The sequence below is a fragment of the Solanum stenotomum genome, chromosome 3, assembly GCF_019186545.1.
Source record: "Solanum stenotomum isolate F172 chromosome 3, ASM1918654v1, whole genome shotgun sequence".
Lineage (NCBI taxonomy): Eukaryota > Viridiplantae > Streptophyta > Magnoliopsida > Solanales > Solanaceae > Solanum > Solanum stenotomum.
The window spans coordinates 19,667,113-19,692,322 of NC_064284.1; the positions used below are offsets into that span (position 1 = coordinate 19,667,113).

Below are 25,210 nucleotides of genomic sequence, written 5' to 3' on the forward strand. Positions count from 1 at the left end.
ACACAAGTAGACACTTAAGCTTGTAGGATGACAGGTAGGATCTATGTATTTATTTGTTCAATTTTATATAAATTTAAATGTCTATGCACAGTAGTGCACACCCAAAATTGAACGATATAATTATGAAATAAGGTCAAGTTAAATGACGCATTTATATATTATACCTTTACATACCTAAAATAGGCATAATACATAAACATGACCCTTGACTTCAGCGGACAACTATGTCTTCCAACTTTGAGTGTGCACAAGTAGACACTTAAAGTTGTATAAAATTAAACAAGTAGACATACATGTCTTACATGGCATAATACATGTAGGCAGAGGCATATTCAGAATTTTGAGATGACGGGTGCACTATTATAAAAAGATTGATCTATGATATAAATTTGATCGGTTCGACATTTAAGTTTTTACAACTAAAAATTGTTGAAATTTTAAAATTATAGGCCTAATATTAATTCTCATATATATATATATATATATTGAATTAACGAAAAATGGCCTAAAATACCCTCGAAGTATTGAAAATGGTACACAACTACCCCTCATCCACCTATTGGCTCCAAAATACCCTTCCCATCCACCTATTGGCTCATAAATACCCTCCTCATTCACCTTTGGGTCCAATTTTAGCCACTTCATTAATAGAGCACCATTTAAAATAATTAAATAATTCTTTTAATTACATGACGCTCAAACCATTGGTTGCAATTTAATTATTTAATATAATTTTAAACTCACCCATTACCCACCCAGTTTTAACTAAACCCACCCCAATACTTATTAAACCCGCCCTAAAATATAATTTTAAACCCATCCATTACCCGCTCGATCGAACCCATGGGTTCTTTTTGTATTGGGTAAATTTATATTAAAAATTCAAAATGTAAATCTAAAGCTATTGAGTTTAGTTGAATTCACCTCTGACTTCGTTTACTACAAAAAAAAAAAAAAATTACGGACAATAGATTGTTTTTAGTGGAAATTGAGTTAATGTTATTGTATTCAAAGTTGCTAAAAAAAATAATTTATAATATAACGAAAATTTTATTATTAATGTTAAATTCTTTATTTGTCATAGTAATTGCCGGTTTGATTTATATGACTACAATTCTATCACCATTATAAAAAAAATCAAGATAATCAACAAATGTGAATTGTACATACATTATGTTAGCAACTCATATTTGATTCCACATGAACAAAAAAATATATTTTGTCATGTATATAATTTATGTTTTTATAATTTATATTAGTTAATGAAGCTTAAGCTTTATTTATTGAATTTGCTCTTCTACGAGGTTTCTTGATGCTCATTCTTGACATTAGAAAGATGTTTCTAATGTCATGACATCGAAAATATATTTTGATGCTCATTCATGACTTGATGCTCAATATTTTAGGGCGGGTTTAATAAGTATTGTGGCAGGTTTAGTTAAAAATGGGTGGGTTTAAAATTATATTAAATAATTAAATTGCAACCAATGATTGAGCGTCACATAATTAAAAGGATTATTTAATTATTTTAAATGGTGCTTCGTTAATGAAGTGGCTAAAATTGGATCCAAAGGTGCATGGGGAGAGTATTTGTGAGCCAATAGGTGGATGAGGAGGGTATTTTGGAGCCAATAGGTGGATAAGGGGTAGTTGTGTACCATTTTCAATACTTCAAGTATTTAGGCCCTTTTCCGTTGAATTAATTAAAACCACTTAGAGAAGTGTTATCTAATTTTAGAATGAAGAATAAAAGAAGATAAATATAAAATTCAAATTTCTAATCTCGCGGAGAGAGGTGCACCCAGTCATAATCGCATTATATGATACTTCAAATGTATATTCTCACATCTATATTTCAATATTTTTTTAAAAATATAACAATATTATATATGATCTCGAAAGAGAACCACATGAACTCGATGACCACTCCTGAGATGCGCCTCTGTATGTAGAACGCCAAGTACACCCTAAAATATATCAAAATATCGATACATCACAATCATACGATTCAATGTATTTCTTATTTTATTTTTGAAGCGATTTGATCTCCTTCCCCACAAAATTCCAAACAATCAAGCGATTTGGTATATGATGGGAGCAAAAACAGAGGTCATTTTACTAGACACTCTCTCCGCCTAATTACTTGTCCACTTTTAAATCGATACACTTATTAAGAAATTAATTAATTATATAGTGAATTTATCATTTTACCCCTATTAATTATGAAGTGGATGAAAAATTCTATATTTCTCAAAGTAATTAGTCATTTAATTAAGGATATAATAGATTAAAAAATTATATTTTCTTGATTTATCAAAATAAATAAATAATTATAGACAACTATAAAAGAAAAAGTCGATAAGTAATTAGAGAGACAGAGAAACTTTCATGACAAAAAGTATCCGCCGCGTTAATAATAGATTATAGGATTAAGGAGTGTGCCCGTCCTCCCCCATAAAAGGGCAAAACGATCAACACAACAATCAACACATGGCGTGCAACCTCCCTTAGTCTCACCTACACCCAGCATAAAGGTTTTTCTAATTTTGATATTTTAATTTCTCTATTTCAGTTTATTTGTACTACAGAAAAAACAAAGAAGCTTCACGCCTCTCTTCTATATATAACTTACCAACCATTTACATTCTTCATCACCATTTCAATCTCCTTTTCGCTATTCATTTATTTCATTTACAAACGATTTTGTTGTGGCCAAATTTCATAATCATATCAATATTCGTTGTTTTCGTGGTTATTGATTCTGCTATGGAGAGTATGACGCTCACTGGATTATTGAAACATGTTGCTGAAAAATTCCCTTCTCACCCTGCTATTTCCATTTCCGGCAAGTTTGATATCACTCATGCACGGCTTCACGAACTTATCGAACGTGCCGCTTCTCAGCTTGTATCTGCCGGTGTTAAGCATGGCGATGTCATCGCTCTCACCTTCCCCAACACAATCGAGGTTCGATTTCCTTTTCTTTTTGTTTTCATATTAATACAGAATAAAAAGGCAGCTCGATGCACTAAGCTTGGCTGGACTATAGTCCATAATTTGAACCCGTGATCACATTGCAGAAACTTTATGGAATCTGAAAGGAAAAAAAGAAAACAGGGTTCGTTCTTACGTTAACTGGAAAAATAAAAGGGGGTTTTACGTTACTTTTGTGATATAATCACGATTTGATTTTTTCAAACTATGATGAAGATTTTTAACCTAATTAAAGTAGTAATTTGTGTTTTGAATTTTGATTTTTACAGTTCGTGATCATGTTTCTAGCTGTAATTCGAGTTAGAGCCACGGCGGCGCCACTGAATTCAGCGTATATGGCAGAAGAATTTGAGTTTTATTTATCTGATTCAGAATCGAAACTCTTAATAACTGCAAAAGAAGGAAATGAAGCGGCTCAAGCCGCCGCCTCCAAGCTGAAAATCCCACATATGACTGTAACTCTGCCGGAAGCCGACTCTGATATTGCTTTCTCCCCGGCTCCTCCCGAATCGAACATTCAATCGGCGTCAGGAATCGTTAACGACCCATCGGATATTGGACTTTTCCTTCATACATCAGGCACCACGAGCCGGCCAAAAGGTGTTCCTCTGTCCCAGCTTAATTTGGTATCTTCAGTGAACAACATCAAATCTGTGTACAAACTCAGCGACGCCGATTCGACGGTGATTGTGTTGCCGTTGTTTCACGTTCACGGGTTAATGGCCGGGTTACTGAGTTCACTCGGAGCCGGAGCATCCGTGACACTTCCATCTGCCGGAAGATTTTCCGGTACAACATTTTGGTCAGACATGAAAAAATACAACGCAACATGGTACACAGCTGTGCCTACAATTCACCAAATTCTGTTGGATCGTCACCTCAGCAAACCCGAATCCGAATACCCGAAGCTCCGGTTCATTCGGAGCTGCAGTGCAGCACTGGCTCCATCAGTGATGGCCCGGTTAGAAGAAGCATTTGGGGCTCCTGTTTTGGAGGCATATGCAATGACAGAGGCAACCCATTTGATGGCTTCGAACCCGTTACCCGAGGATGGACCACATATTCCCGGGTCGGTTGGGAAACCTGTGGATCAAGAGATGGCGATATTGAATGAGAATGGTGTTGTACAAGGGCCTAATGCTAAGGGGGAAGTTTGTATTCGGGGTCCAAATGTGACGAAAGGGTACAAGAACAATCCTGAGGCTAATAAATCAGCTTTCCAGTTTGGTTGGTTTCATACCGGAGATGTGGGTTATTTGGACTCTGATGGATACTTGCATTTGGTTGGCAGAATCAAGGAGTTGATCAACCGTGGAGGTAACGAACTCTTCTCTTATTCCTCATGAAATGCATGATAACAATCACATGAAAGTACTCTATGGAAACAAAAAAGTAGGTCAAAGAAACAATCTTTTACTTGGATTTAAGCTACATTTACCAATATATAGAGTCCATTTGGGTTAGCTGATTAAAAGTAGTTGATAAGCATCCAAGTGCTGAAGAAAACTATTAGGTGTTGAAACCATACGTTAGGCGTGAGTTTTGGCTTATAAGCACTTCGTAAGCATTTTTTGGTATTCACCAGCCTCACAAATATAGCAGAAAATGTTTATAAGCTAGTTTGACCACTTAGCGAGACACCCTCATATTACTTTTAGAGTATACTCTTTTATTCAGATTATCTTTTAGGTTTGTTATGAAAAGAAGTTGTGAATAAACCTTAGGAATTTTTTTCATGGTGTACAAAACTCTTTTAAATTCTTTTACTTCTACTAATTGGTGGTAGTTAATGGCAGAGAAATGCTTTTCTTGGGTATCATGTTGTATGGACCGTAAATATATGCCATTTTATAATCTTTATTTATTGTGAAGCCAAGTTTGTGGTCCCAATATGCATAGCTGAATAAAACTTGGCTTGATATTCCGTGTGTGAGATGTAACTTACTAGTAGAATTTTCTGTCCATTGCTTTGGGAGTAGACTACTAATTTATTTTTATAAAGCCTTACCTAGATTATTCCGTTGTCCATGGTCTTAAAAATGTCTTAACAAAGAAGAATCAAGGCATCCTATGATGTGACAACCCGAAAAACAAGTTTATAAAATGGTGAAAAGCATAAACTCTGTCTGTGAGGGGCTTTTTTAATAGTACTGTTGATGAAATTTACATCTTTATACTCTGATATTGCTCAACATGTCATAATCGATAGTCGAAAATAGTACTAGATTCCTGAACTGAAGAATATGAGAGTTGAAGTAACTTGGCTAATTAATATATTAATATATGGAGCAGCGTTAATGCACTATTACTCGTTAGTTGTTATTGACAATCATTTTCCCATCTTATAATTACAGGAGAGAAAATATCACCTATTGAAGTGGATGCAGTCCTAGTTTCTCATCCGGAAATTGCTCAGGCTGTTGCTTTTGGAGTTCCTGACGACAAGTATGGTGAAGAGGTAAGATTATAAAAACTCCAATTTTGTGGAATTGACCCACTTAATTCCATTAACGTGAAGTGGAAATCCACATTTGTTTGTTTCAATCCCATTTGATTACGCATAAATAATGATTTGGTCATGTATGTATTCATCTGATAGACGTCTAATGTATCTCATTCCATGTTAGCCGTGTTTTCTATTTTTGTGTGTTGTTCAGAGAGCTTGTCAATAATTAAATTGCATTTTGCCAACCACATAATCCATCCCTATCCCTTTCAAATGCTTCTATTTACTATTGTGAAGACAATTTAGATGGTTTACGTTTTATATCCTTTCTATTGTTTCTAAAGCCGTTAATAGCAGTGGGACACTCAGAATTAAAACGTTGTACATTTTGTGATAAAAGAGTCTGTTGAAATGTATATTTAACTCTATTTATGTCTTTTAGCACACATATATGGATGTAGATGGATGACATCCACAGCCATAGTTGGATCCACTACTGATTTATAGCGATGTTTATGGATTGTTTCCAGCCTTGTTTCATCTTATTCTCATTGTATGGCTGACTAAACCCAACATTTTCATGTTCGACAGATAAATTGTGCAGTTATTCCAAGAGAAGGGTCAAACATTGATGAAGCAGAGGTTATGAGATTTTGTAAGAAGAACCTGGCAGTCTTTAAGGTCCCAAAGAAGGTTTTCATGACTGATTCTCTTCCAAAGACTGCATCAGGGAAAATTCAACGACGACTTGTTGCAGAGCACTTCCTTGCACAGATCTCAACTGCTAAAGTCCCAAAGTTTGGAGCGTAGAAAAATTGTTGTCTATCTACGGTTCGTTCTCCTATTAACAATAAAATGAATGTGTTTTTCGATGTTACTTACATACATACTACTTGGTCAAGAAATTGAGACACGAGAATATATCAGTGCCTCTAGATTTTCAGCAATGGCGCAAGTGTATTCTCTTCTGATCTTATCAGGATATTGTTTGGCTAGATATCTTGTATTTCTCCTCTTAGTAATGCAAAGGTTCTTTTATTTGTAACGATGCCTTTATCTTTATCATAACAAAACATAATGCAGTCTCCAGACTTTGTACAAGTAACATTTCATATTCACAACACATTGAGATAATCGTTTTTGAAGCGAGCCACAATTCCCTTAGTCACAAAATATTGGTGTACAAATAAGAATACAATGAGCTAGATTATAGTGATAGGTATGTGAAGCAACACCAACTATAACTACATGAGATTGAGCAACTGTCCCACCACGATGTCACATGCAAAACAAAAATCCAAACCCTAAAACAACATTTAAAAGAATGAACAGTGGGACGACTGCATAAACACCACTCGAAAATTCTCACCAGCTGAATTAGTTAAGCTTGTTGACCTTCTTCATCCTCGTCTTCGTAGTCATAACCTTCCTCCTCCGCTGATGCATCTTGATATTGTTGGTACTCAGAAACTAGATCATTCATGTTGCTTTCAGCCTCTGTAAACTCCATCTCATCCATACCTTCTCCAGTGTACCAGTGCAAGAAAGCCTTTCTTCGAAACATTGCTGTAAACTGCTCACTGACCCTACGGAACATCTCCTGAATTGAGGTTGAATTGCCAATAAAAGTTGAGGCCATCTTCAGTCCAGTTGGAGGGATGTCACAGACGGTAGACTTCACATTGTTAGGAATCCACTCCACAAAATAGGAAGAGTTCTTGTTCTGCACATTAATCATTTGCTCATCAACTTCCTTGGTGCTCATTTTTCCCCGGAACATTGCTGAAGCAGTCAGATAACGACCATGACGAGGATCAGCAGCACACATCATGTTCTTTGAATCCCACATCTGCTGAGTGAGCTCGGGAACAGTCAGTGCTCTGTATTGCTGTGACCCACGAGAAGTGAGAGGGGCAAATCCAACCATGAAGAAATGCAATCGAGGAAATGGGATGAGGTTGACAGCAAGCTTGCGGAGATCAGAATTGAGCTGACCAGGGAACCGGAGACAGCAAGTCACACCACTCATGGTGGCAGAAATCAAATGATTAAGATCTCCAACTGAGGCAAACATCACGAGTTAGTACATTAATCTACATATACTAGCATAATACAATCATATAAAAAGGGTAAATCCAACAGAATCTCAATACCAGGATAGAAAGAATCAGACAAAAGACAAGCATAGATGCAGTGTAAATTTAACAACTACGGGAGTACATGACATACAATAACCAAAACATCATAACTGTAAAGTTTCACCAAAAAGAAACTATTGCTGATCAAGAAGACGACTTACAGCTTGGAGTAGTAAGTTTGAGAGTTCGGAAGCAAATGTCATAAAGAGCTTCATTGTCCAAAACCATGCACTCATCTGCATTCTCAACAAGCTGGTGAACAGAGAGAGTTGCATTATAGGGCTCAACAACAGTGTCGGAAACTTTCGGGGAAGGAAACACAGAGAAAGTAAGCATCATTCTGTCTGGGTACTCTTCCCTGATCTTAGATATGAGGAGAGTTCCCATTCCTGATCCAGTTCCACCTCCCAAAGAATGACAAACCTGAAAACCTGAAATTTAAAACAGAGTCCACATTCATAAGCTTTACAAAATAGACAATTTACTTGGATTCAAGCCATTTACTGCACATAATCAACAAAATTATAGCAAACGCAAACTTCATTTCTCTCTTATAAGCCTAACAAAAATTTGTTCAAACAGGGAATGAATACATCAGTCTTCAAACATCTAAATTTAAAATTGCATTGTTATTACGACGTAAACATGATTTCTTGCTAAGTTGGACATACATACCACACGCACCGGATGATCAGTTAAACATCCTTCTTTGAAAAATTATAACGGTCGTATAAAAAAAATACAACGCATATAAAAAAAAACTTGAACACTCTTGGCGAAATTCCTGACTTTGCTATCATGCACAAGTACATACACAGCCCGATCACCGTCCGAGTAATCACATGTTACAAAATAAGTTCTGTTATAGAATCAAAAAGCACTAAACGAAAAGCAACAGCCAAATTACCTTGTAAGCAATCACTGTTCTCAGCCTCCTTCCTTACAACATCCATGACCGAGTCGATAAGTTCCGCTCCTTCAGTATAGTGTCCTTTGGCCCAATTATTACCAGCACCAGACTGACCAAAGACGAAGTTATCCGGCCGGAATATCTGACCATAAGGACCTGATCTAACGCTGTCCATGGTTCCCGGCTCCAAGTCCATGAGGACGGCGCGTGGAACGAACCTTCCACAACTTGCCTCGTTGTAGTAGACATTCACGCGCTCCAATTGAAGGTCACTCTCTCCTTTGTACCTTCCGGTGGAATCAATGCCGTGCTCGGCACACACAACCTCCCAGAACTTAGCTCCGATCTGGTTCCCACATTGGCCTCCCTGAATGTGCAAAATCTCACGCATTTTTGCTTTTGATTTCGCGAGAAATTGGATGAATGGGATTACTGTTGTAGAGAGAATTTGGGTTTAGGAAAATGGAGGAAAGAGGAGTTGAGGTTTATATACTGATGAAAGGGTGGTAGGAAAAATGAAAACGGAGTTTGTTCGCCGTTACAACTTGACGGCGACAGTTCATTTTTTGGGGGAATTTTGAAAAGTTTAGTCACGCGGGTTTGACGTGTGTGATAGACACGCGCTTTTATCACGTTGTGAAAAAAAGCGGTTAAGATTGTTGCGTGCACGTGAAGCGTCGGAAAGGAGGCATGTGATTACTGGAGAAGTCATGTGAAAAAACAGCTGGAAGAATTTTTAGAAGAAACTGTTTTTGTTTGGTTCAATAATTGTAGAAAAGGATAACCCAACTAATGAAATGAATAATAAGTCAGTAATTAATTAGTAAAGGATTATGGGGGAGTGGTAAGACGGGAAACTCAAATTAATGATAGTTTAGATGAGTTTCGATAAATATTTGGTGATAATTCAGATAGAAAACTCATACTATAGTTCAATGGTGTGATTTACAAAAAGAATATTCAATCATCAACGACATAAGCAAATTTAGGGAGTTTCAACTTTCAATCGTGGTGTATAGCTTATGGTGTTTGTTTTCATAGGAATATGTTCTCCTCTTCACGTGTTGACAAAAGTAAAAGTTTCAATTTAGCTCAGTCTGTACTGAAGAGCATGGCAGAAAGAAAGAAGATCACCCAAGAAATTATAAAATGCTAAATAATTTGCAATATATATATTTATGGGTACGACTAAGATAGTAATCACGTTTGTGTATATTCTACCGTCTCCAACCCTTTACATTGGAATTATTGTTGTATATGGGCCAGACTGTAAGGTGAAGTGTGGGGAAAATGCCATTATATTTTATAGAGCAGAAAAAGTAGAACATCCCAAACGTGGTTTTCACTCAAACAAGTGCAAAAAGAAAATCTAATATACTTTTCAGAGAGAGATTCATACATATTACTCAGTAGGGCTAGCTTATACCAGCAATACAAGGAAGCTTCTTAACTCCTTGTGTGTGCACTGTTAATTATATCCTAGTTTTTGTTAGTTTTCTCAAGATAGATATACATATATATACACATGATTTTTTCTGAAGTTAATGGGTGCACGTACAACCCATAAATGTGGATCCGCCTGTGCCTGACCCTGTCATGAATAATAAAGAAGGGAGAAAGATCTAGAGAGAGTGAGATATCATGGAGTGATCAAGTGAGATCGGATGCATTAATCATTATACTTTCTCATCAAGCAACCTTTCTCTCAATTGCGCTCACCCCTTTTGATATTCTTGTGTCAACATAACATACTAACTTGATAATACATGTGTTTTTTTATTAGATATATTTATGCTTAGATTTTAAAATTTACTAAAAATTGTTATCGAACCAATATAATACATTAATATTGATTGATTTGGTATCGATTTAGCAGTTATCAACCGATGATTATCAATTAAATTAATAACACCTTTATTGAGAAAGACATATTTATCTATGTATGCTGATATGTTAATCCATGTATTATGATCAGTTAGTTAGTTTTAAGTTTCGATTGGTTTGCTTAATTTGTGGTTAGTGTAGTTGTTAAGTTAGTTGTGCTTAGTGCGTAGGCAATAACCCAAAGTGTTTGACGCTATTGAATCTTGCTACTATTAAATTTCATTTTTTTCAATTTACGATTCTATTTTGATATAATATTAATTATAGCCATGCTCGGCCAATGAATTTGTATATCAAGTAGGAATGTTTAAAATCAAACCATAATTGATAAGTCAGTCGCAAAATTAGCTTATTGATTTATTGGTATTGAGTTATAGAATAAATGGTTGATGAACATATTAGAATTTTATAGTTAATGGTTTATTGGTGTGGAAACGGATTATTCAATTTCCTTATTGGATAAATCGCTAACATGTTAAGAATTACCATATTTACACTTTTAACTTAGGTATGTTAGCATCATTTAATAATTTTTTTCAAAATATATAAATTATATATTGTTAGTCCTAAGGCCGTAAAGCCAAAAATTTGAAAAACATTTACTTATCTGTTAGTATTAACTATTACATTACTATTAATCTATATTTTCCTCCAGTATAAAAGAATTTTATAATTTAACTACATTTAAAATAGGGAAAAAAAGTCATTTTTTAAGGCACGTTCATGGAGAAAAAAAAGATAGATGTTAGTCAATACACCGTCCGATAACCGCCCACTAAGTGCTAATATGTTATCGAACCAACCGATATCTTATAGATTTGCTAGCGGATTAGTAAATTTAAAAATTAATATTTATTAGGTCAAATCGTTAAAGAGAAATTATCCGCCCGATAAGCAGCCCTAATATCAAGTGGTTCTCTTCAATTAGTTTTTACCTTTCTGGATTTGTTGTCTTCTTTACTTATTTTCTTAAAATCATCAATTCTCGTATGAATTAAATTTATTTTGAAATTAGTAGGTCTTAATTATCAAATATTTACCAAACGAGTCAATTCGAATAATTTGGATATACTTGTGGCTCATTTGACCATGTGATACAAAATAATGAGATGAGATTAAAATTTTATTTGGATGTATAATTTGGACATTTTATGTATACAATAATTATTGATCAAATTTCAATTCAATAAAAAATATGAACATAAGTTGTAGTGTACTAGTTTTTAATATAATCCTCCCACATATTACAAACAATCTACTCACGTTGAACTTGTATTTCTCAATAGATTTTTTTCAATTACTGCCACAATGATTAGTCTTGTCTACTCAATATAATAATAATAAAAAATTATTTATTAAATGTGATTTGAATGAAGTAGTAATAAATTTGATCAAAAATAATAAATTTGGTGAATTTAAATGAAAAAATAGAAATTCATTTGAAGTAATAATAAATTTTATGTTGATGTGATTTTTTTGGATAAATGTAAAATATAGATGTGAATTTCTTTTTACAAAATATAAACTTGTAGGTCAATTTTTGTATTTGAAAAATTCCAAATCATAATTTTTTTTTTGTACACCCTCCTCCCTAGGAGCTCCCACCCTTTTGCTCCCTTGGTGACTCGAACTCGCAACCTTCGGGTTGGAAGTGAGGGGTGCTTACCATCCGAGCAACCCCCTCTCGTCGACCAAATCATAATTTAAAATTTTACATGATGTTTTTTTTTTTGAAGAATTTAAAATTTCATCTCATGACATGAAATCAACTTGAAATCGCATTGTCCTAACAGTGTCGTAATGTCCAAACTGACCCTCCTCAATAGTTTTGGACCGTTATTGAATTAGCTGTTTGCCCCGGATCCGATAACCCATGGAGCTTTGGGCGGTCCGAAATCGAGCCGTAATGTCGAATTTGTGTATCCAAAACCTCACAAAACCCTTGTCTTCAACCCGCAGCCATACGTAAAAGCTTTCTCATTCACAGTGTTCATTCAACCTGGGAGCTACTGTTATTTCTTCCTTTAATTCACAAAGCAGAAGCAGAGGAATCATACTCTGTAAGAAAAAATGGTGAGCAAAAGGCAGAAATTAGCTCGAAAACGATACAAGGAAGCTAATCCTGAACTATTCCCCAAGCCAGAACCAACTCCGCCTAAAGACCCGAACAAGAAAAAGAAGAAGAAGAGCACTTTCAAGAAGAAAAAAGGAGAATCCAAAGATCCTAATAACAAACGTTCATTTACTAAGCACCCTTTTAGAGTCGCTGGAATGAAGCCTGGTGAAAGCTGTTTTATATGTAAAGAGCATGACCATATTGCTAGGGATTGCCCTAGAAAAGCCGAATGGGAAAAGAATAAGGTACAAATGTTTTATTTTTTTTCATTATTGGGTATATTTTGTATTGCGATGTTTATGCTACTCTGCTGGAGTTTATGATAGCTAGAGCCTACTTTGGGATACCATTTTTGTAGCTTTTAATTGGAATAGTGCTGGGAATGCTAACAACTTCATAGGAATGCTCTCTGATTATAAGTAACGGAAGTATGAGAAACAAGGGATAGTAACAGAACATAAACTACCACAAACAATACGATAGGGAATGTTCTTCCATTAATAAACGAAAAATGAAAATTGAATTGAATCTTTTGTTTTCATTTCATCTTCGTATTTTGACATTTCATTTGAAAGAATAATAATGCTTTGATATTTTGGTTCGGTTCTCCATGGTGTAGTCATTCCAGAGTTTGGCTGCTAAAACTGTCGATTTGCAACAAATAGATGAAATCTATTATGAACTTAACACTCCATAACTAGATTCAAAGTGCATTGTACTTACTTTACTTAGAAAGAAAATATGTATATTCCATATCATTAATCCCAATTAACTTCTAAATAACCCTTTCCAACTTATAATTGTTACCACACACCACCGTTGGTGGTCAGTCCAGCCTCCACCACTCTTAATTCCACCAACTTTTATTCTCAATGGAGCATTGGAAAATGACTTAGCAGATGATTTTCTTAGGTAAAATGTTTCCTTTTCTGGTAAGAAAACAATTGAAGTCATACCAAACGTGGCCTTTGTACAGAATCTATTTAGTATTGACTTGTAGTTTCACTGCCCAATGATATCCAAGATGATGTTTTGCTACACTAGAAGAATATTATTGCCTCGTGCTGATTTTTCGCTGCTTTGGTTGATACGTGTCTATGAAGATATGTTTGCTTTGTCGTCGACGCGGTCATAGCCTGAAGAATTGCCCCAACAAGAATGATGAAGTGGTGGATAAGAAGTTGTGTTACAATTGTGGTAATACAAGTCATTCTTTGGCTAACTGCCCCTATCCGCTTCAAGATGGTATTTTTCCTTTTGACCTTATCTAGTAGTATCTCTTTTCTTCATTCCGTGTACAATGTATTTTCTTTTACTTTTTTTGTTTTTTTTGTGTGCATACATTTCTTCAGGTTATGAACTTTTTCCTTGTCCTTCTCATTATAATTTCAATACTGATCCACTAATTTTCATGTACTCTGTGTATCCACTTTGTAATATGCAGTATGGAAGTGTTAAACATTGAATAATTAAGGCTAAACTACTAAATAAGTTCCTGAACCAACTGACAGGGTCACGGTATTGGTTAATTGTTATAGTGTTGCCTTGACCAATCAAACTCCATTAATCCATACTTACAAAATAGGAGTTGACCTAAGTTACCTTTATCAAAAAAAAGAAAGGAGTTGACCTAAATTGCGTTAATGCTGAGTTAAGAAATTAGTTTCAGAATTTCTTTGGTGGAACAAAAAGAGTATATGCAACCGACAAAACTGAAGTGCTTCAAGAATTAGCATATGCTAAATTGTTGCTATATATGTGCTATTCAGATTGAGTTGCCCTTGTCTTCCAAGGTCTATTGAAGTTGATCTAACAATAATATCTTTTCTATTAGAAATATTTTTGTTGTTTCTTTTCTTTAATTGTAGTAAAATCATGTTGTTTTCTCAATTATGCAGGTGGAACAAAGTTTGCCAGCTGCTTTATTTGTAAAGAACAAGGTCACTTGAGTAAGGACTGCCCTAAAAATACGCATGGCATATACCCAAAGGTACATATATTCGATTGGCTTCAAACTTCATTTTCAATCACTTCACAGCTACCTTCTGATGCTGGTTCGATACGTCCATGTTTACTCAATCAAAATGGGCTCTTTTCTAGGGAAACTTTAAAACGTTAATTTCACCGGAGGTTAGAAGTTCAAGTTCTTGATGACTTTTGTTTGCAGGGTGGTTGTTGCAAAATTTGTGGTGGCGTTACACATTTGGCAAGAGACTGTCCTAATAAATCTGGCAAAGCTTCTGATGCGGCCATTGGTAGATTTAAAATTTGTACGTACTTTAATATATTATTCCATTAATTTGCTCTTCGGCACTTCTAGTTTTGCCTTCACTTTTAGGAAAAAGATATATCAAGGATTTCTACTGCTTGCAACCTTTTGTATGCTATCATTTTTTCATGTCATACTATCATTATACATGTTTAAGGAACTCTTTAAGGGGTTATTTGGTGGGGTGTATAAAAATAATGCTAAATAGAGTGTATTAATAATGCTTGCATTAGTCATACATAGATTATTTCTTATGCATTGTTTGGTTTGGTGTATTAAAAATAACATGCGTTGTATAAAAACATTTATTTACAAAAATATCCTCCATAATTATGGTGAAAAAGATGTAAAAAGGGTTTTGAGGGGTAATTGGGTCTTTAACCATGCTAATACATGCATGAAATCTCTGTCTTACTAATACGTAGAAATCCATGGTATTAGTAATGCACAGTAGAGTGTGTAACTAGTGCTTGCATTAGTTAAACATAGCATGAAAAAGTATACCAAACAAGGTACCACTAATACATAGAGCTAATGCATGCATTATTTTTTCTAATACACTCTACCAAACGACCCCCAACATATTAACTTATATGCTATCATTATAATGTTCACACTCTGTAACTTCTTTGTCATTCAGTTTGGCTCATGTCCTACATACCTAATCATATGGCCCTCAATAGTTGCAGATTTAGCAAGGCTGCATATAACTTGACAAACTGAGCACTTGCTCTCTTCTACTTTTCTTGTGCATGACCTAGTCTTGTTTTCTCTTGACAGTATGAAGACAGTCCGACAACTTTGTCAACTTTTTTTTTTCTTTATCTGCTCAGTTGAACAGGTTTTGGCCATGGTAAAGCCAGGCCAATTTCTTTTGGTGCAGAAGAGAATTAATCGAGCTACAGTTGTCTGTTTATCATATTTTTTTAATATAATTAAAGACCTCATAAGTCATATCACAGTCACTCTTGTTCCTTTTCAATATAAAGTCTGTACCTTCTCATGTCCTCTTTCATACACTCCTTCAGTTCCATGTTCATGAATTTTGTGCTAAATGTAGCAAGGGAACAGTCCATTTTGTTGCATGGGGGGGATTTATGTCATAAGTGGCTGCCTTGTGAATAACGTTTGGTGGACGTTGGTGTGCTCCTTTATTGATTACAAACACACCCTGATAGATTATTTTTTTTACTATATGTTTGTGGCTTGTTAGTAGCAGATGCTGCTTGCTAGTGTTGGTTTGGTTTCAACTGTTCCACCTTTTTTGTGACCTTTCCCTTGTTTCTGACAGCTCAATTTGAAGACCGGCCAAGGGGACAAGTTACCAAACTCAGCAGTGGGGATGATCTCGAGGATGACTTCAACTTCAAGGCAGAGGATGTTAATGAAGACGATGATGTTAAATTAAAGAAGAAAAAAGAACCTAAAGTTGTTAATTTTGAAGGATGAGTGAATCTCCAGAAGAACCGGTGATCCTGGAAAGCGCAATCTATTGAATGGATATTGATTTTCTTGAAACTGCTCCATATATCTTGTCCAACAACTGCAATTCGCTTTCAAATTTTGATTTGCAATATTCTTTTCTCCTCTAGTTAGTGAGGATCTTGGACACAAAATACGTCAGAAAATTAAGAACACTTGTGACAAATTGTTCGAGAGTGCTAATGCTAAATGGTGTCTTTTGAGTATGACAAAAAAAAGATTAGGACTACTTTTTTGTCTTCGTTTTTCATTAGTAAACTGTGTATCCTCCTTTTTTTTTTTTTTGCTTTTGGTTAATTACATGTTTCCCAGTTCTACTTCTGCTGACCTGGTCCTTGTTCACAAATAGATGTTGTACTTTGCTGTAAAAGCTTTCTAGTTCAGTAGGATGATCAAATTAGAGTATTGCATTTCAAATTAATATTGTGCCAACAATATAAAATAGAGAAATTATATAGCGGTTTTTTGTTTAAGTGTAAATTAACATTTGTATATTTAGGGGGCAACTGAATAAAATTTGGGATTAATTTTTATCTTATATTTGATTTGAGATACAAATGATGGATTACTACCACATATTGATAATGAAATAAAATAATGTCATAAAATATCCTTATTTTTCTCATCACGCCCTACAAACGACCGTCGTGGGAATTATATTACAGTTGACAAAGAATGGTCGTGGTCATAGTCGTGACTAAAATGATTAATGAGCCTCAAAATAGCTCAGAATACTCACAACCCCTTATCTAACATTTCCTCTTTAAACTCCGAATCTGTCTCTTGTATTATTTATTATAAATAACAAACCAGCTAGACTGTTTTTTCTCTTGTAGATTGAAGGATCTCTACCATTTTCTCCTCTNCCCCCCACCCCTTTATCCCTTTTTTTTTCTATCCATTTTGCAGGCAGAGATCCTTATCTATTTCATAATTTCATTATACGATACCATGGTATATATATATATATATAGACTCTCTTTCTTTCACTTCTTTCTGTTTCATTTTTTCTTTTCAATCACCATTTTGTCATGTTGTACATCTTTAACTTAATTGTCATTCAACGGCAAATCAATCGGCCGAAGTTGACACCAGCTTTTAGTTAGACAACTCATCTTAAGTAGGCTTTGTTCATTTTGAACATCTGTAGTAGGCATATATTGAGTCATTTGACACCTTTTTTATGTTCTCAAATCCAACTTAAGAGTGTATAGGTGGAAAAATTGACCAATTTGTATGAGACACGTAGATTTTTATTTTTTTTTAACAAAAATGATTCACTTTTACGATGAATCATGGTGCACTAACTAAGCATATAATTTTCGAAAAAAAATCAATTCTAAATATATATATATTTCAACGGGAGAAAAAATGGATCTATTCATGTTTTCTTGGTTGAATGCATCCACTGGCATACACAAGAGTTTTTGTAAGCAGTATCGGTATTTAAAAAAAAATGAATATATCATTATAGCGATAAGGGGTGCCATTTTAAATATTTATAGCCAATAATTTCATTTTGGTTATTATCTATAGTTCGCATATTTAGAAAAAAAATAAATTGACGAAGCAGTGTCATGTAACACCTCTCAGTACAAGGTGCGTAAGCACCTGCATGCATTAGTTTGGCCTCAATCACTCAATGAATGGTTGAATATAATGGCATTCATAATATATACTTTTTACTGTTGATCTTATCTCAGGATTTATCAATTGTTCTTATTGTTGTTTCATTTGAATTCTGTGTCTTATTCATGACATTTGACAAATATATAAATGGGCAGGCAAATGCTGTGTCTGGAACGGCCGTACAAGATGAATGTAAGCTGAAATTCTTAGAATTAAAAGCAAAGAGAAACTACAGGTTCATTATCTTCAAGATTGATGGTCAGGAAGTGGTGGTAGAGAAACTTGGCAGCCCTGAAGAAAACTACGATGATTTCGCTAACTCTCTCCCTCCTGATGAATGTCGTTATGCTGTCTTTGATTTCGACTTCATAACTAATGAAAATATCCAGAAAAGCAAGATTTTCTTTATTGCTTGGTATACATATATAACTTTCTTTACATGTATATATCCATTTGAGAAAAAAAGATACTCAGTGAAAGAAGATTTGGCCTGATTCTAACTAATAATACTATGTGCATGATGATATCTTTTAGGTCACCTGAATCATCAAGGGTGAGGATGAAGATGGTATACGCGAGCTCAAAGGACAGATTCAAGAGAGAACTGGATGGAATTCAAGTTGAATTGCAAGCAACTGAACCTAGTGAAATGAGCTTTGATCTTATAAAATCGCGAGCCTACTGAGTCCTCTCATGCAGTTGCATTTCCAGTTTCTTTGTTGTGGTTCATCTTTGTATTTCTCATGTAATGCCTTAACTTGTGGTAACAGCATTCTGTATCAAATGGTGGTTTTTCTCCTAAATAAAACATCTGATTGTGCTCTTGTTGCATTTTAGACTGACTAATTCCATTATATTTTCATCCATTGAACTTCAAATGAATATATTATTACAAATACCTATATAAAGGAAAAAACTTCCTTCCTGAATTGTTTTCCTCCTAAACATATGTTATCCCAACACCAAGGTTTATCGTTCGTGTGCTCCATTATAATGTTAGATGATTATACAACAAACTCTTAACGAAAAAATGTACCTTACTACATGTAAAAAAAAAAAAACTAAAATCTTCGTTGTAGTTTGCTTTTGTTCTTCCAATATTGCTGTTCCCATGAGTCAACTTGTTTTATTGAATTTTCTTTTCTATCAAGAATAGAGTGAAGACCTGCAGGGCCAAATGGAGGTGGCATGTTACAAGGTATCGCGTCTGAGGGGACTTCAACCATAGATTCTAACATGAACTTCTTTGTCAATCCTTCAGCTGGGCATGCCATTGCCTCTGAACAAAGTTCAACTGCTTTTCGAGGTACAGTGGGCTTGTATTTCAGCAGCTTAGCATACTCACTCAAGAGATGGAACATGTAGTCGTACACATAATCCATTTTGAGTTGTTCTTGAATGAAATCGCTTGCTGCCTTACCAATCGCCTGTGCCTATGTTATTCACCAAAGAAGTAAATTATCGGACAATGCCAATAAGATGGTGCAGACCGTTATATTATACAGTCGAAGTTGAATGGGAAGCTAAATGTGAAAAAAGAGTGGAATTCAGATTATAGATTACCTCTTGTTCATGAGTATTCCCCCAGTCAACAGCATGCTTGATTGATCGGCATTTGTCTTTATCTTTTACGGGCCAGTAATGTTGCAGAGGCATCAAACCTCTGGTGTAGAAATCGTAGTACTGGGGTTTTATAAGTAACGTAACAGAATCACAGGCAAGAATATATTTTTCACTCACGGACCATGCAGATCCTTCTACATAAATCTTGTATCTGACATAATTGCATAATGAAGAAAAGAGAAAAATCGGACAACGTTTAGGAAGATATAGTTAACAAACACGGACATGTTAACGAAAAATAATTAAAGAGAAACAACTTTATTTTTCGTACCTGTGGATGCACTGACTAGCTAAGTCTGATTTCTTGTACCCTTGCTTCTCTTCTTGAGCCCAGTCCTACATATATTTATAGATTCCTCACTTAAATTTCTCTTACATTCTACATTTCCTACTATCCCTAGTCATGTAATTAGCCTCACTAGAGCAGTGAATCTGTGGTAAACATGACAGACATGTTCCACATACGTACATTCACTGGACTTGGAAATTTCAGGACAATAAGTTAGTATGAAATTCCTCACAAAGGCTCAACCTCCAAATATGACGGAAGTAGTTGATTGAAGTCGAGACTAGCTCACCTCTCACCTTTTTCATATTTGACATCATAGTAGAAGCTATTATGAACCAGCATGTATAATATTCCTACTCCTAGCATATAAGGTCATGAGGGATTCATATTTTCTGACTTGCGACAACAAGCATGATTACATGTCGTAGAACAAGATACCTGAGCATAAACGCGTGCATTCCAGTCCTGCTTTTCTGAAACATTGCACTTGAGCAGATCCCTCCTGGTTTCAGCAACAACAGGATTGCCTTTCCAGTATGCATATGGTTCCCTGTCGGTCCATTTTATCTTCTCATTCCCTTTCTTTAAGTCCTTCGACAAAGTCTCCCAAGGCTTTATATTAATCTCTGGCCTAAACAATGTTAATGGAACAAAAAGATAAGGTTCAGTAAAACTTATAAGATTATCAAATCAATATGCATGCGAGAAAATTAAGGTTCGTACCATCCCCAGAATGACCAGTCTGGAAAAACAATATCCAAACTGCTATCATTCCCGCAGTATCGGAACAGAGGTGGAGGAGCAGGGGCCTTAGGGTGTCGATAGAATTCAGTCTTAAGAACTGGCCAGTCAACGCAGTCGAACATCAGGTCCAAATCAGGTACTTTACCAGGGTACCTACGTAACATTTGTAAAATGCCCCATAATGTAAATGTGTCTCTACTTTGAAATGCCTTATGATAGGTTTCAACATATGCTCTTCCATTCACTATCACCAACCGAAAATCTGCTGTCCTTTTGGCTCTCATCACCATTTCTTTGGTGATTCCTGTTTCTCTCCAATGCCATAGGTCATCGTAGATCCAACGGAAGTAATCTGGACATGTAGGTGGCGGAGGAGATGATTTAGAGGCTTCATTTTGTTCGGTGAACTTCAACGGGTAGTAAGATGCAGGGCAAGTTCTTGTGAGATTCCCAAGTGTACAATTTAGTTGGATTTCCAGTTTCTTCAGAGGCTGTTTTGAGACTGCTGGAGTTGCATCAGTGTGATTGTGGCGTGTTACGGGGGTTAATATTGTCTTTCGTGGAGAATATCCTGTGGTGGACTATCAATGCGGAAGAATAAACCATTAGCGTAAATTCAATAAGATGATGAATTGGTTCACAATGTAGACAAGAACAAGATATATATGAATACTGAACAATATTGACATATGGTGTCCTGGACGCAACATCATGCACATAGGCAAACTCAGAATTTGAAGACTTTGGGCGCACCAATAAACTTAAAATAAAAACAATAGAGACATAGGTTCCTAGGGTGGTTCCTCTGTGGCTTGTACAAGCGATACAAGGGCACTCCTATACTCCTCATGGGTGCACAATTAGTTATATTCTAGTTTTTATTAATTTCTCAAGATAGATATACATATAATTTTTTCCCGAAGTTGACAGGTGCACGTGCACCCCCAAATATGAATGTGGGTCCGCCTCCGATCATGGATGGTTTACATAGCGAATAATGTCCTATAATCACAAGGGTGAAGGAACGAGATGATCAAAAAGTTGTTGAAGTTGTTTCACATTGGCACATAAATCTTCAGTTTTTTTGTTACTATAGTAGTTTCAAAATGTAACATATTAAGTAATTAGTCCAACTTTGTTCTTTTTTTTTTTTTTTTTTTTTATCAAAAGGATAGATATATTATAAATTACGTAATGTCGAGCATATTGTTTGGTGCTGCAAAAACAGAAGTTTGGGCCGTGGTATGGCCAATTACATAGTTGCTACTAGGATTGAGTTTCCTTAAGTCCAACTTTGTTCTTGTTTTGCTTTATCATGCATGATTACAAATAGATTGTTTTTGATAGATACTCGGCTTAAGTAAAGATAATAAAATTAGATATAAAAAGGAAAATATAGTAGTCAAACAGCCATATTGAGAAGAAAACGGATAAGAGAACAATAACAACACATAATACAATAGTCGAACCAAAGAACAAAATAATAGGTATTCCCTCCGTGTCAATTTGTTTTTCCTATTTCTTTCTTAGTTTGTCCTCAAAAAGAATGTCTATTTTCCATTTTTAGCAACTCTTTCGTTCCAACATTATTCTATATGACATATTTAAGACCTAAAAATTAAAGACATTTTGATCTATTTTTAATTTGAAACCCCAAGATTTAAATAGCTACTTTATTTTCTTAAACTTTATATCATGTTAAAATAAGACAAAGAAATTAAAATCGAAAGATGAAGTTATAACAATGACAATATATGTAAGAAAGACTTGACTCGACTACCTATAAACTTTCTATGTAAATAAAATTATCGTTGAAGAAAAAATTGAAGTAGAACACGTGCATTTGTATAACATGGGTAACAGAAACGAGAAATCGTAATGCTAGCACAAAATAATGCCACGTAAACTTACAGAACAGACACTTGGCGTAACTTTCACAGCAAAATTGTTTCATTGTCCCTCTCTCATATAATAATGTTTTAATAATAATTTAAAATAAAAAGCGCGTAAAAGATGGGTAAAATTACAAATCTGCCGCATATTCGCCCAACAATTTTTATTGCACCTTCAATAATGTACGGCCGCTATTGTGCTTAGAGCACAAAATTTAGAAATCTTTTTTTTATAATTTATAATTTTAAAATATTCATATAAATATCTCATAATAAAATAAAAATAAAAAATTAAATTTATTTATTAAGACAAAGTGGAAATATAATTCACACTTCTTAAAAAAAATTATGCCACGTCTCGTGGTGGAATCAGAATTTTATCTAAGGAATTTCAAAATCTAAAAAAAGTAAATTCGATTCAATATTTATTCTATATTAGTGCAATTATATATAAATAACATAATTTTTTTTTCTAATTTTTTTTGGAATGAATCTTTGACCACAAGCTAGCTCCTCCCCTTCTCACACCAAATGAGAAACCGAAGGGAGTATTTGATTACAGTTAAAATATGCTCAAAAACACTTAAAATCACAATTAAGAAAAACTGCAAATCCCTCCTAATAGTAATATGATTGTACTTTTAGATAGTAATATGAATAAGTGACTTACTTTCTTGACGAATTAAATATTTTATTTGGCATGCAGTATCAAGCTAATAATAATACAGTGAAAAAAAACAAACAAACAAAGAAGTAAGAACATCATTCTTTTTTGTTTCTCCTGGTGTTTGTTAAAGTCGGTGAAAAAAAAACACACACACACATTTAACTTAATTAATTGAGAGAAGTATCTAAAACATCCTAAATTTAGCTTAAATTATTAACAATTTTAAAAATACTTTTTTACTTAACTAACTAAATTTAGATACATTCTCGATCAATTACATTACATAGCAATACAGTAATCTCAAACTCTTGTAGGAGCATGAAATTTTAATGAAAAACTGAGAAAAATATTGAAAACACTTCAAAATTTAAGATGTATTTGACTGATGTTGTAAAATTGAGAATGTATCTTAGTTCAATTATATAAGTAAATGATTGTCAATAATTGAGAAATGAAATTAATAATTTGAAGTGTATCTAATTAATAACACTAAAAAGAATGAAAAAGAAACTTACATTGTCGAATGGAGAGTATAGGAAGTGGGTGGAGAAAATAGCTCCGATGAAGAGAAGAAGAGAGACGAAAAGTGTTAGTGAAGATGTCTTGGTCGCCATTCTCTTTAATCAAACACTTACATACAACTAATTTGTTGCATGCACCGCCAATATACCTTGAAATTATAGGTGACAAATTTTTCCTCTATAATAAATGTCAATTGTCAATATACACCAAACTTTTACTTTTATCTTTAGATAGAGGTACAAGACTTTTTAGAGTATCCCACCTAAAACGGCATTTGAATTTGGTAAATAAATACCCCTATATATAGCCTTATTAATAAAAAGAGAGAATAAGTGGGTGATGTAATTAATTTTGACTTTTGGTACCCTGACTAGTCGGTAATTATGAATGAGGCAACTGTGGAGAGGAATTAAGAGGAGGAGATGAATAATTTTATAGGAACAAAAAGTGCAAAGTGGAAACAGAACAATGTGAAGTTTGTGCAGTAATTAAATAGAGTTTGTATGCAGGTGAGGAAAACTAAACTAAGTGAGAAATTAATAGAAACAGAGGTTTTTTGGAAAAATTTTTTTAGAGATATATGTAAGAATAGTGAGGAAGTTGAGGGAGGCGGCAACTGGCAAGAATATATATCCCGGTGGTCAGAGGGATTCTTCGTGCGTAGACATTGAAATTTTGTTAGACTCTAAAACATGTTCAATTCTAATTGCGACTCTACAATAAGTGTTTAGTTTCAATTAGAATTTTTGGAGGATAAATCCTAAACTCTAGTTCATATCTATATAAAGGGTACTATATTCCCTTGAGAAAACATCTTGAATAGTCTATAAAAGTCATGGAATATTTGTATAGAGGTCAAATATGAATCATCTTGGTTTGAGAAATACGCCGCTAACGGCCCTCGAATCATGGATAAATCTTAGGAGAGTAGAATCAAGGGATAAATCTTAGGAGAGTAGAATTAATGGAGGAACAGAATTGTATCCGCAATAATTATCAATAAAATATTCATGTTTCTTCATATTTTATTTGCGTGGTTTATTTACTTTTCATATGTTTATATTTGTTCCAAACATTGTGCACTAGAAATATTTTTTTTTCTCTATTTAAGGTCTGATATCTGTATTGAAGTCCGATTAATTCAAATTTGTGGCACAAAAAGTCGCACTTCTCATTAAAAACTTATTTGCACTCAAAGCCCAAACTTAAAATTTTTAATTAAGAAAAGAACAACACTATCCATTGCACCATATTATTATGAATGTGTGCACTAATAATTAGCATGCCTCAAATTGAGGGGTCTGTTTTCTTTATTTGTTCTGTTAAGGGTGCAGCATGGGTGGGAATAGTACTCCCTCGGTTTCAAAAAGAATGTCCTAGTTTGACTTGGAACGAAGTTTAAGAAAAGAAAGAAGACTTTCAAATCTTATGGTTCTAAATTAAAGTTAATCTTAAACATGCCACTTGGAAAGTTGAAGTTAAAGTGTTGCCAAAAAAGGAAATGGGTCATTCTTTTTTAAGCAGACTAAAAAGGAAATAAAGTCATTCTTTTTTAAACGGAGGAAGTAGTAATTTTTGAGGAGCGATTTTTGGAATTATTGATGT

General features: G+C 34.4%; 7 protein-coding genes across 8 annotated transcripts in view; 4 read left to right on the forward strand and 3 right to left on the reverse strand.

Annotated features, from left to right (window-relative positions):
• LOC125858057 (heavy metal-associated isoprenylated plant protein 39) overlaps positions 1-25,210 on the forward strand; it is a 273,143-nt gene that overhangs the window by 150,950 nt on the left and 96,983 nt on the right. The gene's annotated exons all lie outside the window — the stretch shown is intronic.
• Positions 1-25,210, reverse strand: part of LOC125858059 (uncharacterized) — a 280,326-nt gene that overhangs the window by 5,658 nt on the left and 249,458 nt on the right. The gene's annotated exons all lie outside the window — the stretch shown is intronic.
• LOC125858038 (oxalate--CoA ligase-like) lies at positions 2,546-6,485 on the forward strand. The gene is made up of 4 exons (XM_049537713.1): positions 2,546-2,967; positions 3,264-4,311; positions 5,349-5,452; positions 6,032-6,485. The coding sequence occupies exons 1-4, from the start codon at positions 2,767-2,769 to the stop codon at positions 6,248-6,250; spliced, it is 1,572 nt and encodes a 523-aa protein (XP_049393670.1). The 5' UTR covers positions 2,546-2,766; the 3' UTR covers positions 6,251-6,485.
• Positions 6,231-8,937, reverse strand: LOC125858041 (tubulin beta-1 chain). Its single transcript, XM_049537716.1, has 3 exons — positions 8,486-8,937; positions 7,740-8,009; positions 6,231-7,501 (listed from the first exon to the last, which is right to left on the reverse strand). Exons 1-3 carry the CDS (start codon positions 8,877-8,879, stop codon positions 6,822-6,824), a joined length of 1,344 nt encoding a protein of 447 aa, XP_049393673.1. The 5' UTR covers positions 8,880-8,937; the 3' UTR covers positions 6,231-6,821.
• On the forward strand, positions 12,311-16,542 carry LOC125858047 (uncharacterized protein C683.02c). Its single transcript, XM_049537721.1, has 5 exons — positions 12,311-12,733; positions 13,592-13,733; positions 14,387-14,478; positions 14,656-14,758; positions 16,049-16,542. Exons 1-5 carry the CDS (start codon positions 12,443-12,445, stop codon positions 16,204-16,206), a joined length of 786 nt encoding a protein of 261 aa, XP_049393678.1. The 5' UTR covers positions 12,311-12,442; the 3' UTR covers positions 16,207-16,542.
• Positions 17,065-18,704, forward strand: LOC125858055 (actin-depolymerizing factor 12). Its single transcript, XM_049537730.1, has 3 exons — positions 17,065-17,193; positions 18,024-18,283; positions 18,403-18,704. The coding sequence occupies exons 1-3, from the start codon at positions 17,191-17,193 to the stop codon at positions 18,551-18,553; spliced, it is 414 nt and encodes a 137-aa protein (XP_049393687.1). The 5' UTR covers positions 17,065-17,190; the 3' UTR covers positions 18,554-18,704.
• LOC125858039 (uncharacterized) lies at positions 18,784-23,731 on the reverse strand. Its single transcript, XM_049537714.1, has 6 exons — positions 23,599-23,731; positions 20,504-21,105; positions 20,219-20,411; positions 19,763-19,827; positions 19,432-19,642; positions 18,784-19,301 (listed from the first exon to the last, which is right to left on the reverse strand). The coding sequence occupies exons 1-6, from the start codon at positions 23,695-23,697 to the stop codon at positions 18,930-18,932; spliced, it is 1,542 nt and encodes a 513-aa protein (XP_049393671.1). The 5' UTR covers positions 23,698-23,731; the 3' UTR covers positions 18,784-18,929.

Bases quoted from the DNA above. Each gene is read 5' to 3' on its own strand.
- LOC125858038 (XM_049537713.1), top strand. From the start codon at position 2,767: ATGGAGAGTATGACGCTCACTGGATTATTGAAACATGTTGCTGAAAAA. The intron at 2,968-3,263 runs GTTCGATTTCCT...TGATTTTTACAG, and splicing joins CCTTCCCCAACACAATCGAG to TTCGTGATCATGTTTCTAGC. The intron at 4,312-5,348 runs GTAACGAACTCT...TTATAATTACAG, and splicing joins GGAGTTGATCAACCGTGGAG to GAGAGAAAATATCACCTATT.
- LOC125858041 (XM_049537716.1), bottom strand. From the start codon at position 8,879: ATGCGTGAGATTTTGCACATTCAGGGAGGCCAATGTGGGAACCAGATC. The intron at 8,010-8,485 runs GTAATTTGGCTG...TTTAAATTTCAG, and splicing joins GAACAGTGATTGCTTACAAG to GTTTTCAGGTTTGTCATTCT. The intron at 7,502-7,739 runs GTAAGTCGTCTT...TGTTTGCCTCAG, and splicing joins CAAACTTACTACTCCAAGCT to TTGGAGATCTTAATCATTTG.
- LOC125858047 (XM_049537721.1), top strand. From the start codon at position 12,443: ATGGTGAGCAAAAGGCAGAAATTAGCTCGAAAACGATACAAGGAAGCT. The intron at 12,734-13,591 runs GTACAAATGTTT...GTGTCTATGAAG, and splicing joins CCGAATGGGAAAAGAATAAG to ATATGTTTGCTTTGTCGTCG. The intron at 13,734-14,386 runs GTATTTTTCCTT...TCAATTATGCAG, and splicing joins CCCCTATCCGCTTCAAGATG to GTGGAACAAAGTTTGCCAGC.
- LOC125858055 (XM_049537730.1), top strand. The intron at 18,284-18,402 runs GTATACATATAT...GATATCTTTTAG, and splicing joins AAGATTTTCTTTATTGCTTG to GTCACCTGAATCATCAAGGG.
- LOC125858039 (XM_049537714.1), bottom strand. From the start codon at position 23,697: ATGGCGACCAAGACATCTTCACTAACACTTTTCGTCTCTCTTCTTCTC. The intron at 20,412-20,503 runs GTACGAACCTTA...AACATTGTTTAG, and splicing joins GACTGGTCATTCTGGGGATG to GCCAGAGATTAATATAAAGC. The intron at 19,828-20,218 runs GTATCTTGTTCT...AAATATATGTAG, and splicing joins ATGCACGCGTTTATGCTCAG to GACTGGGCTCAAGAAGAGAA.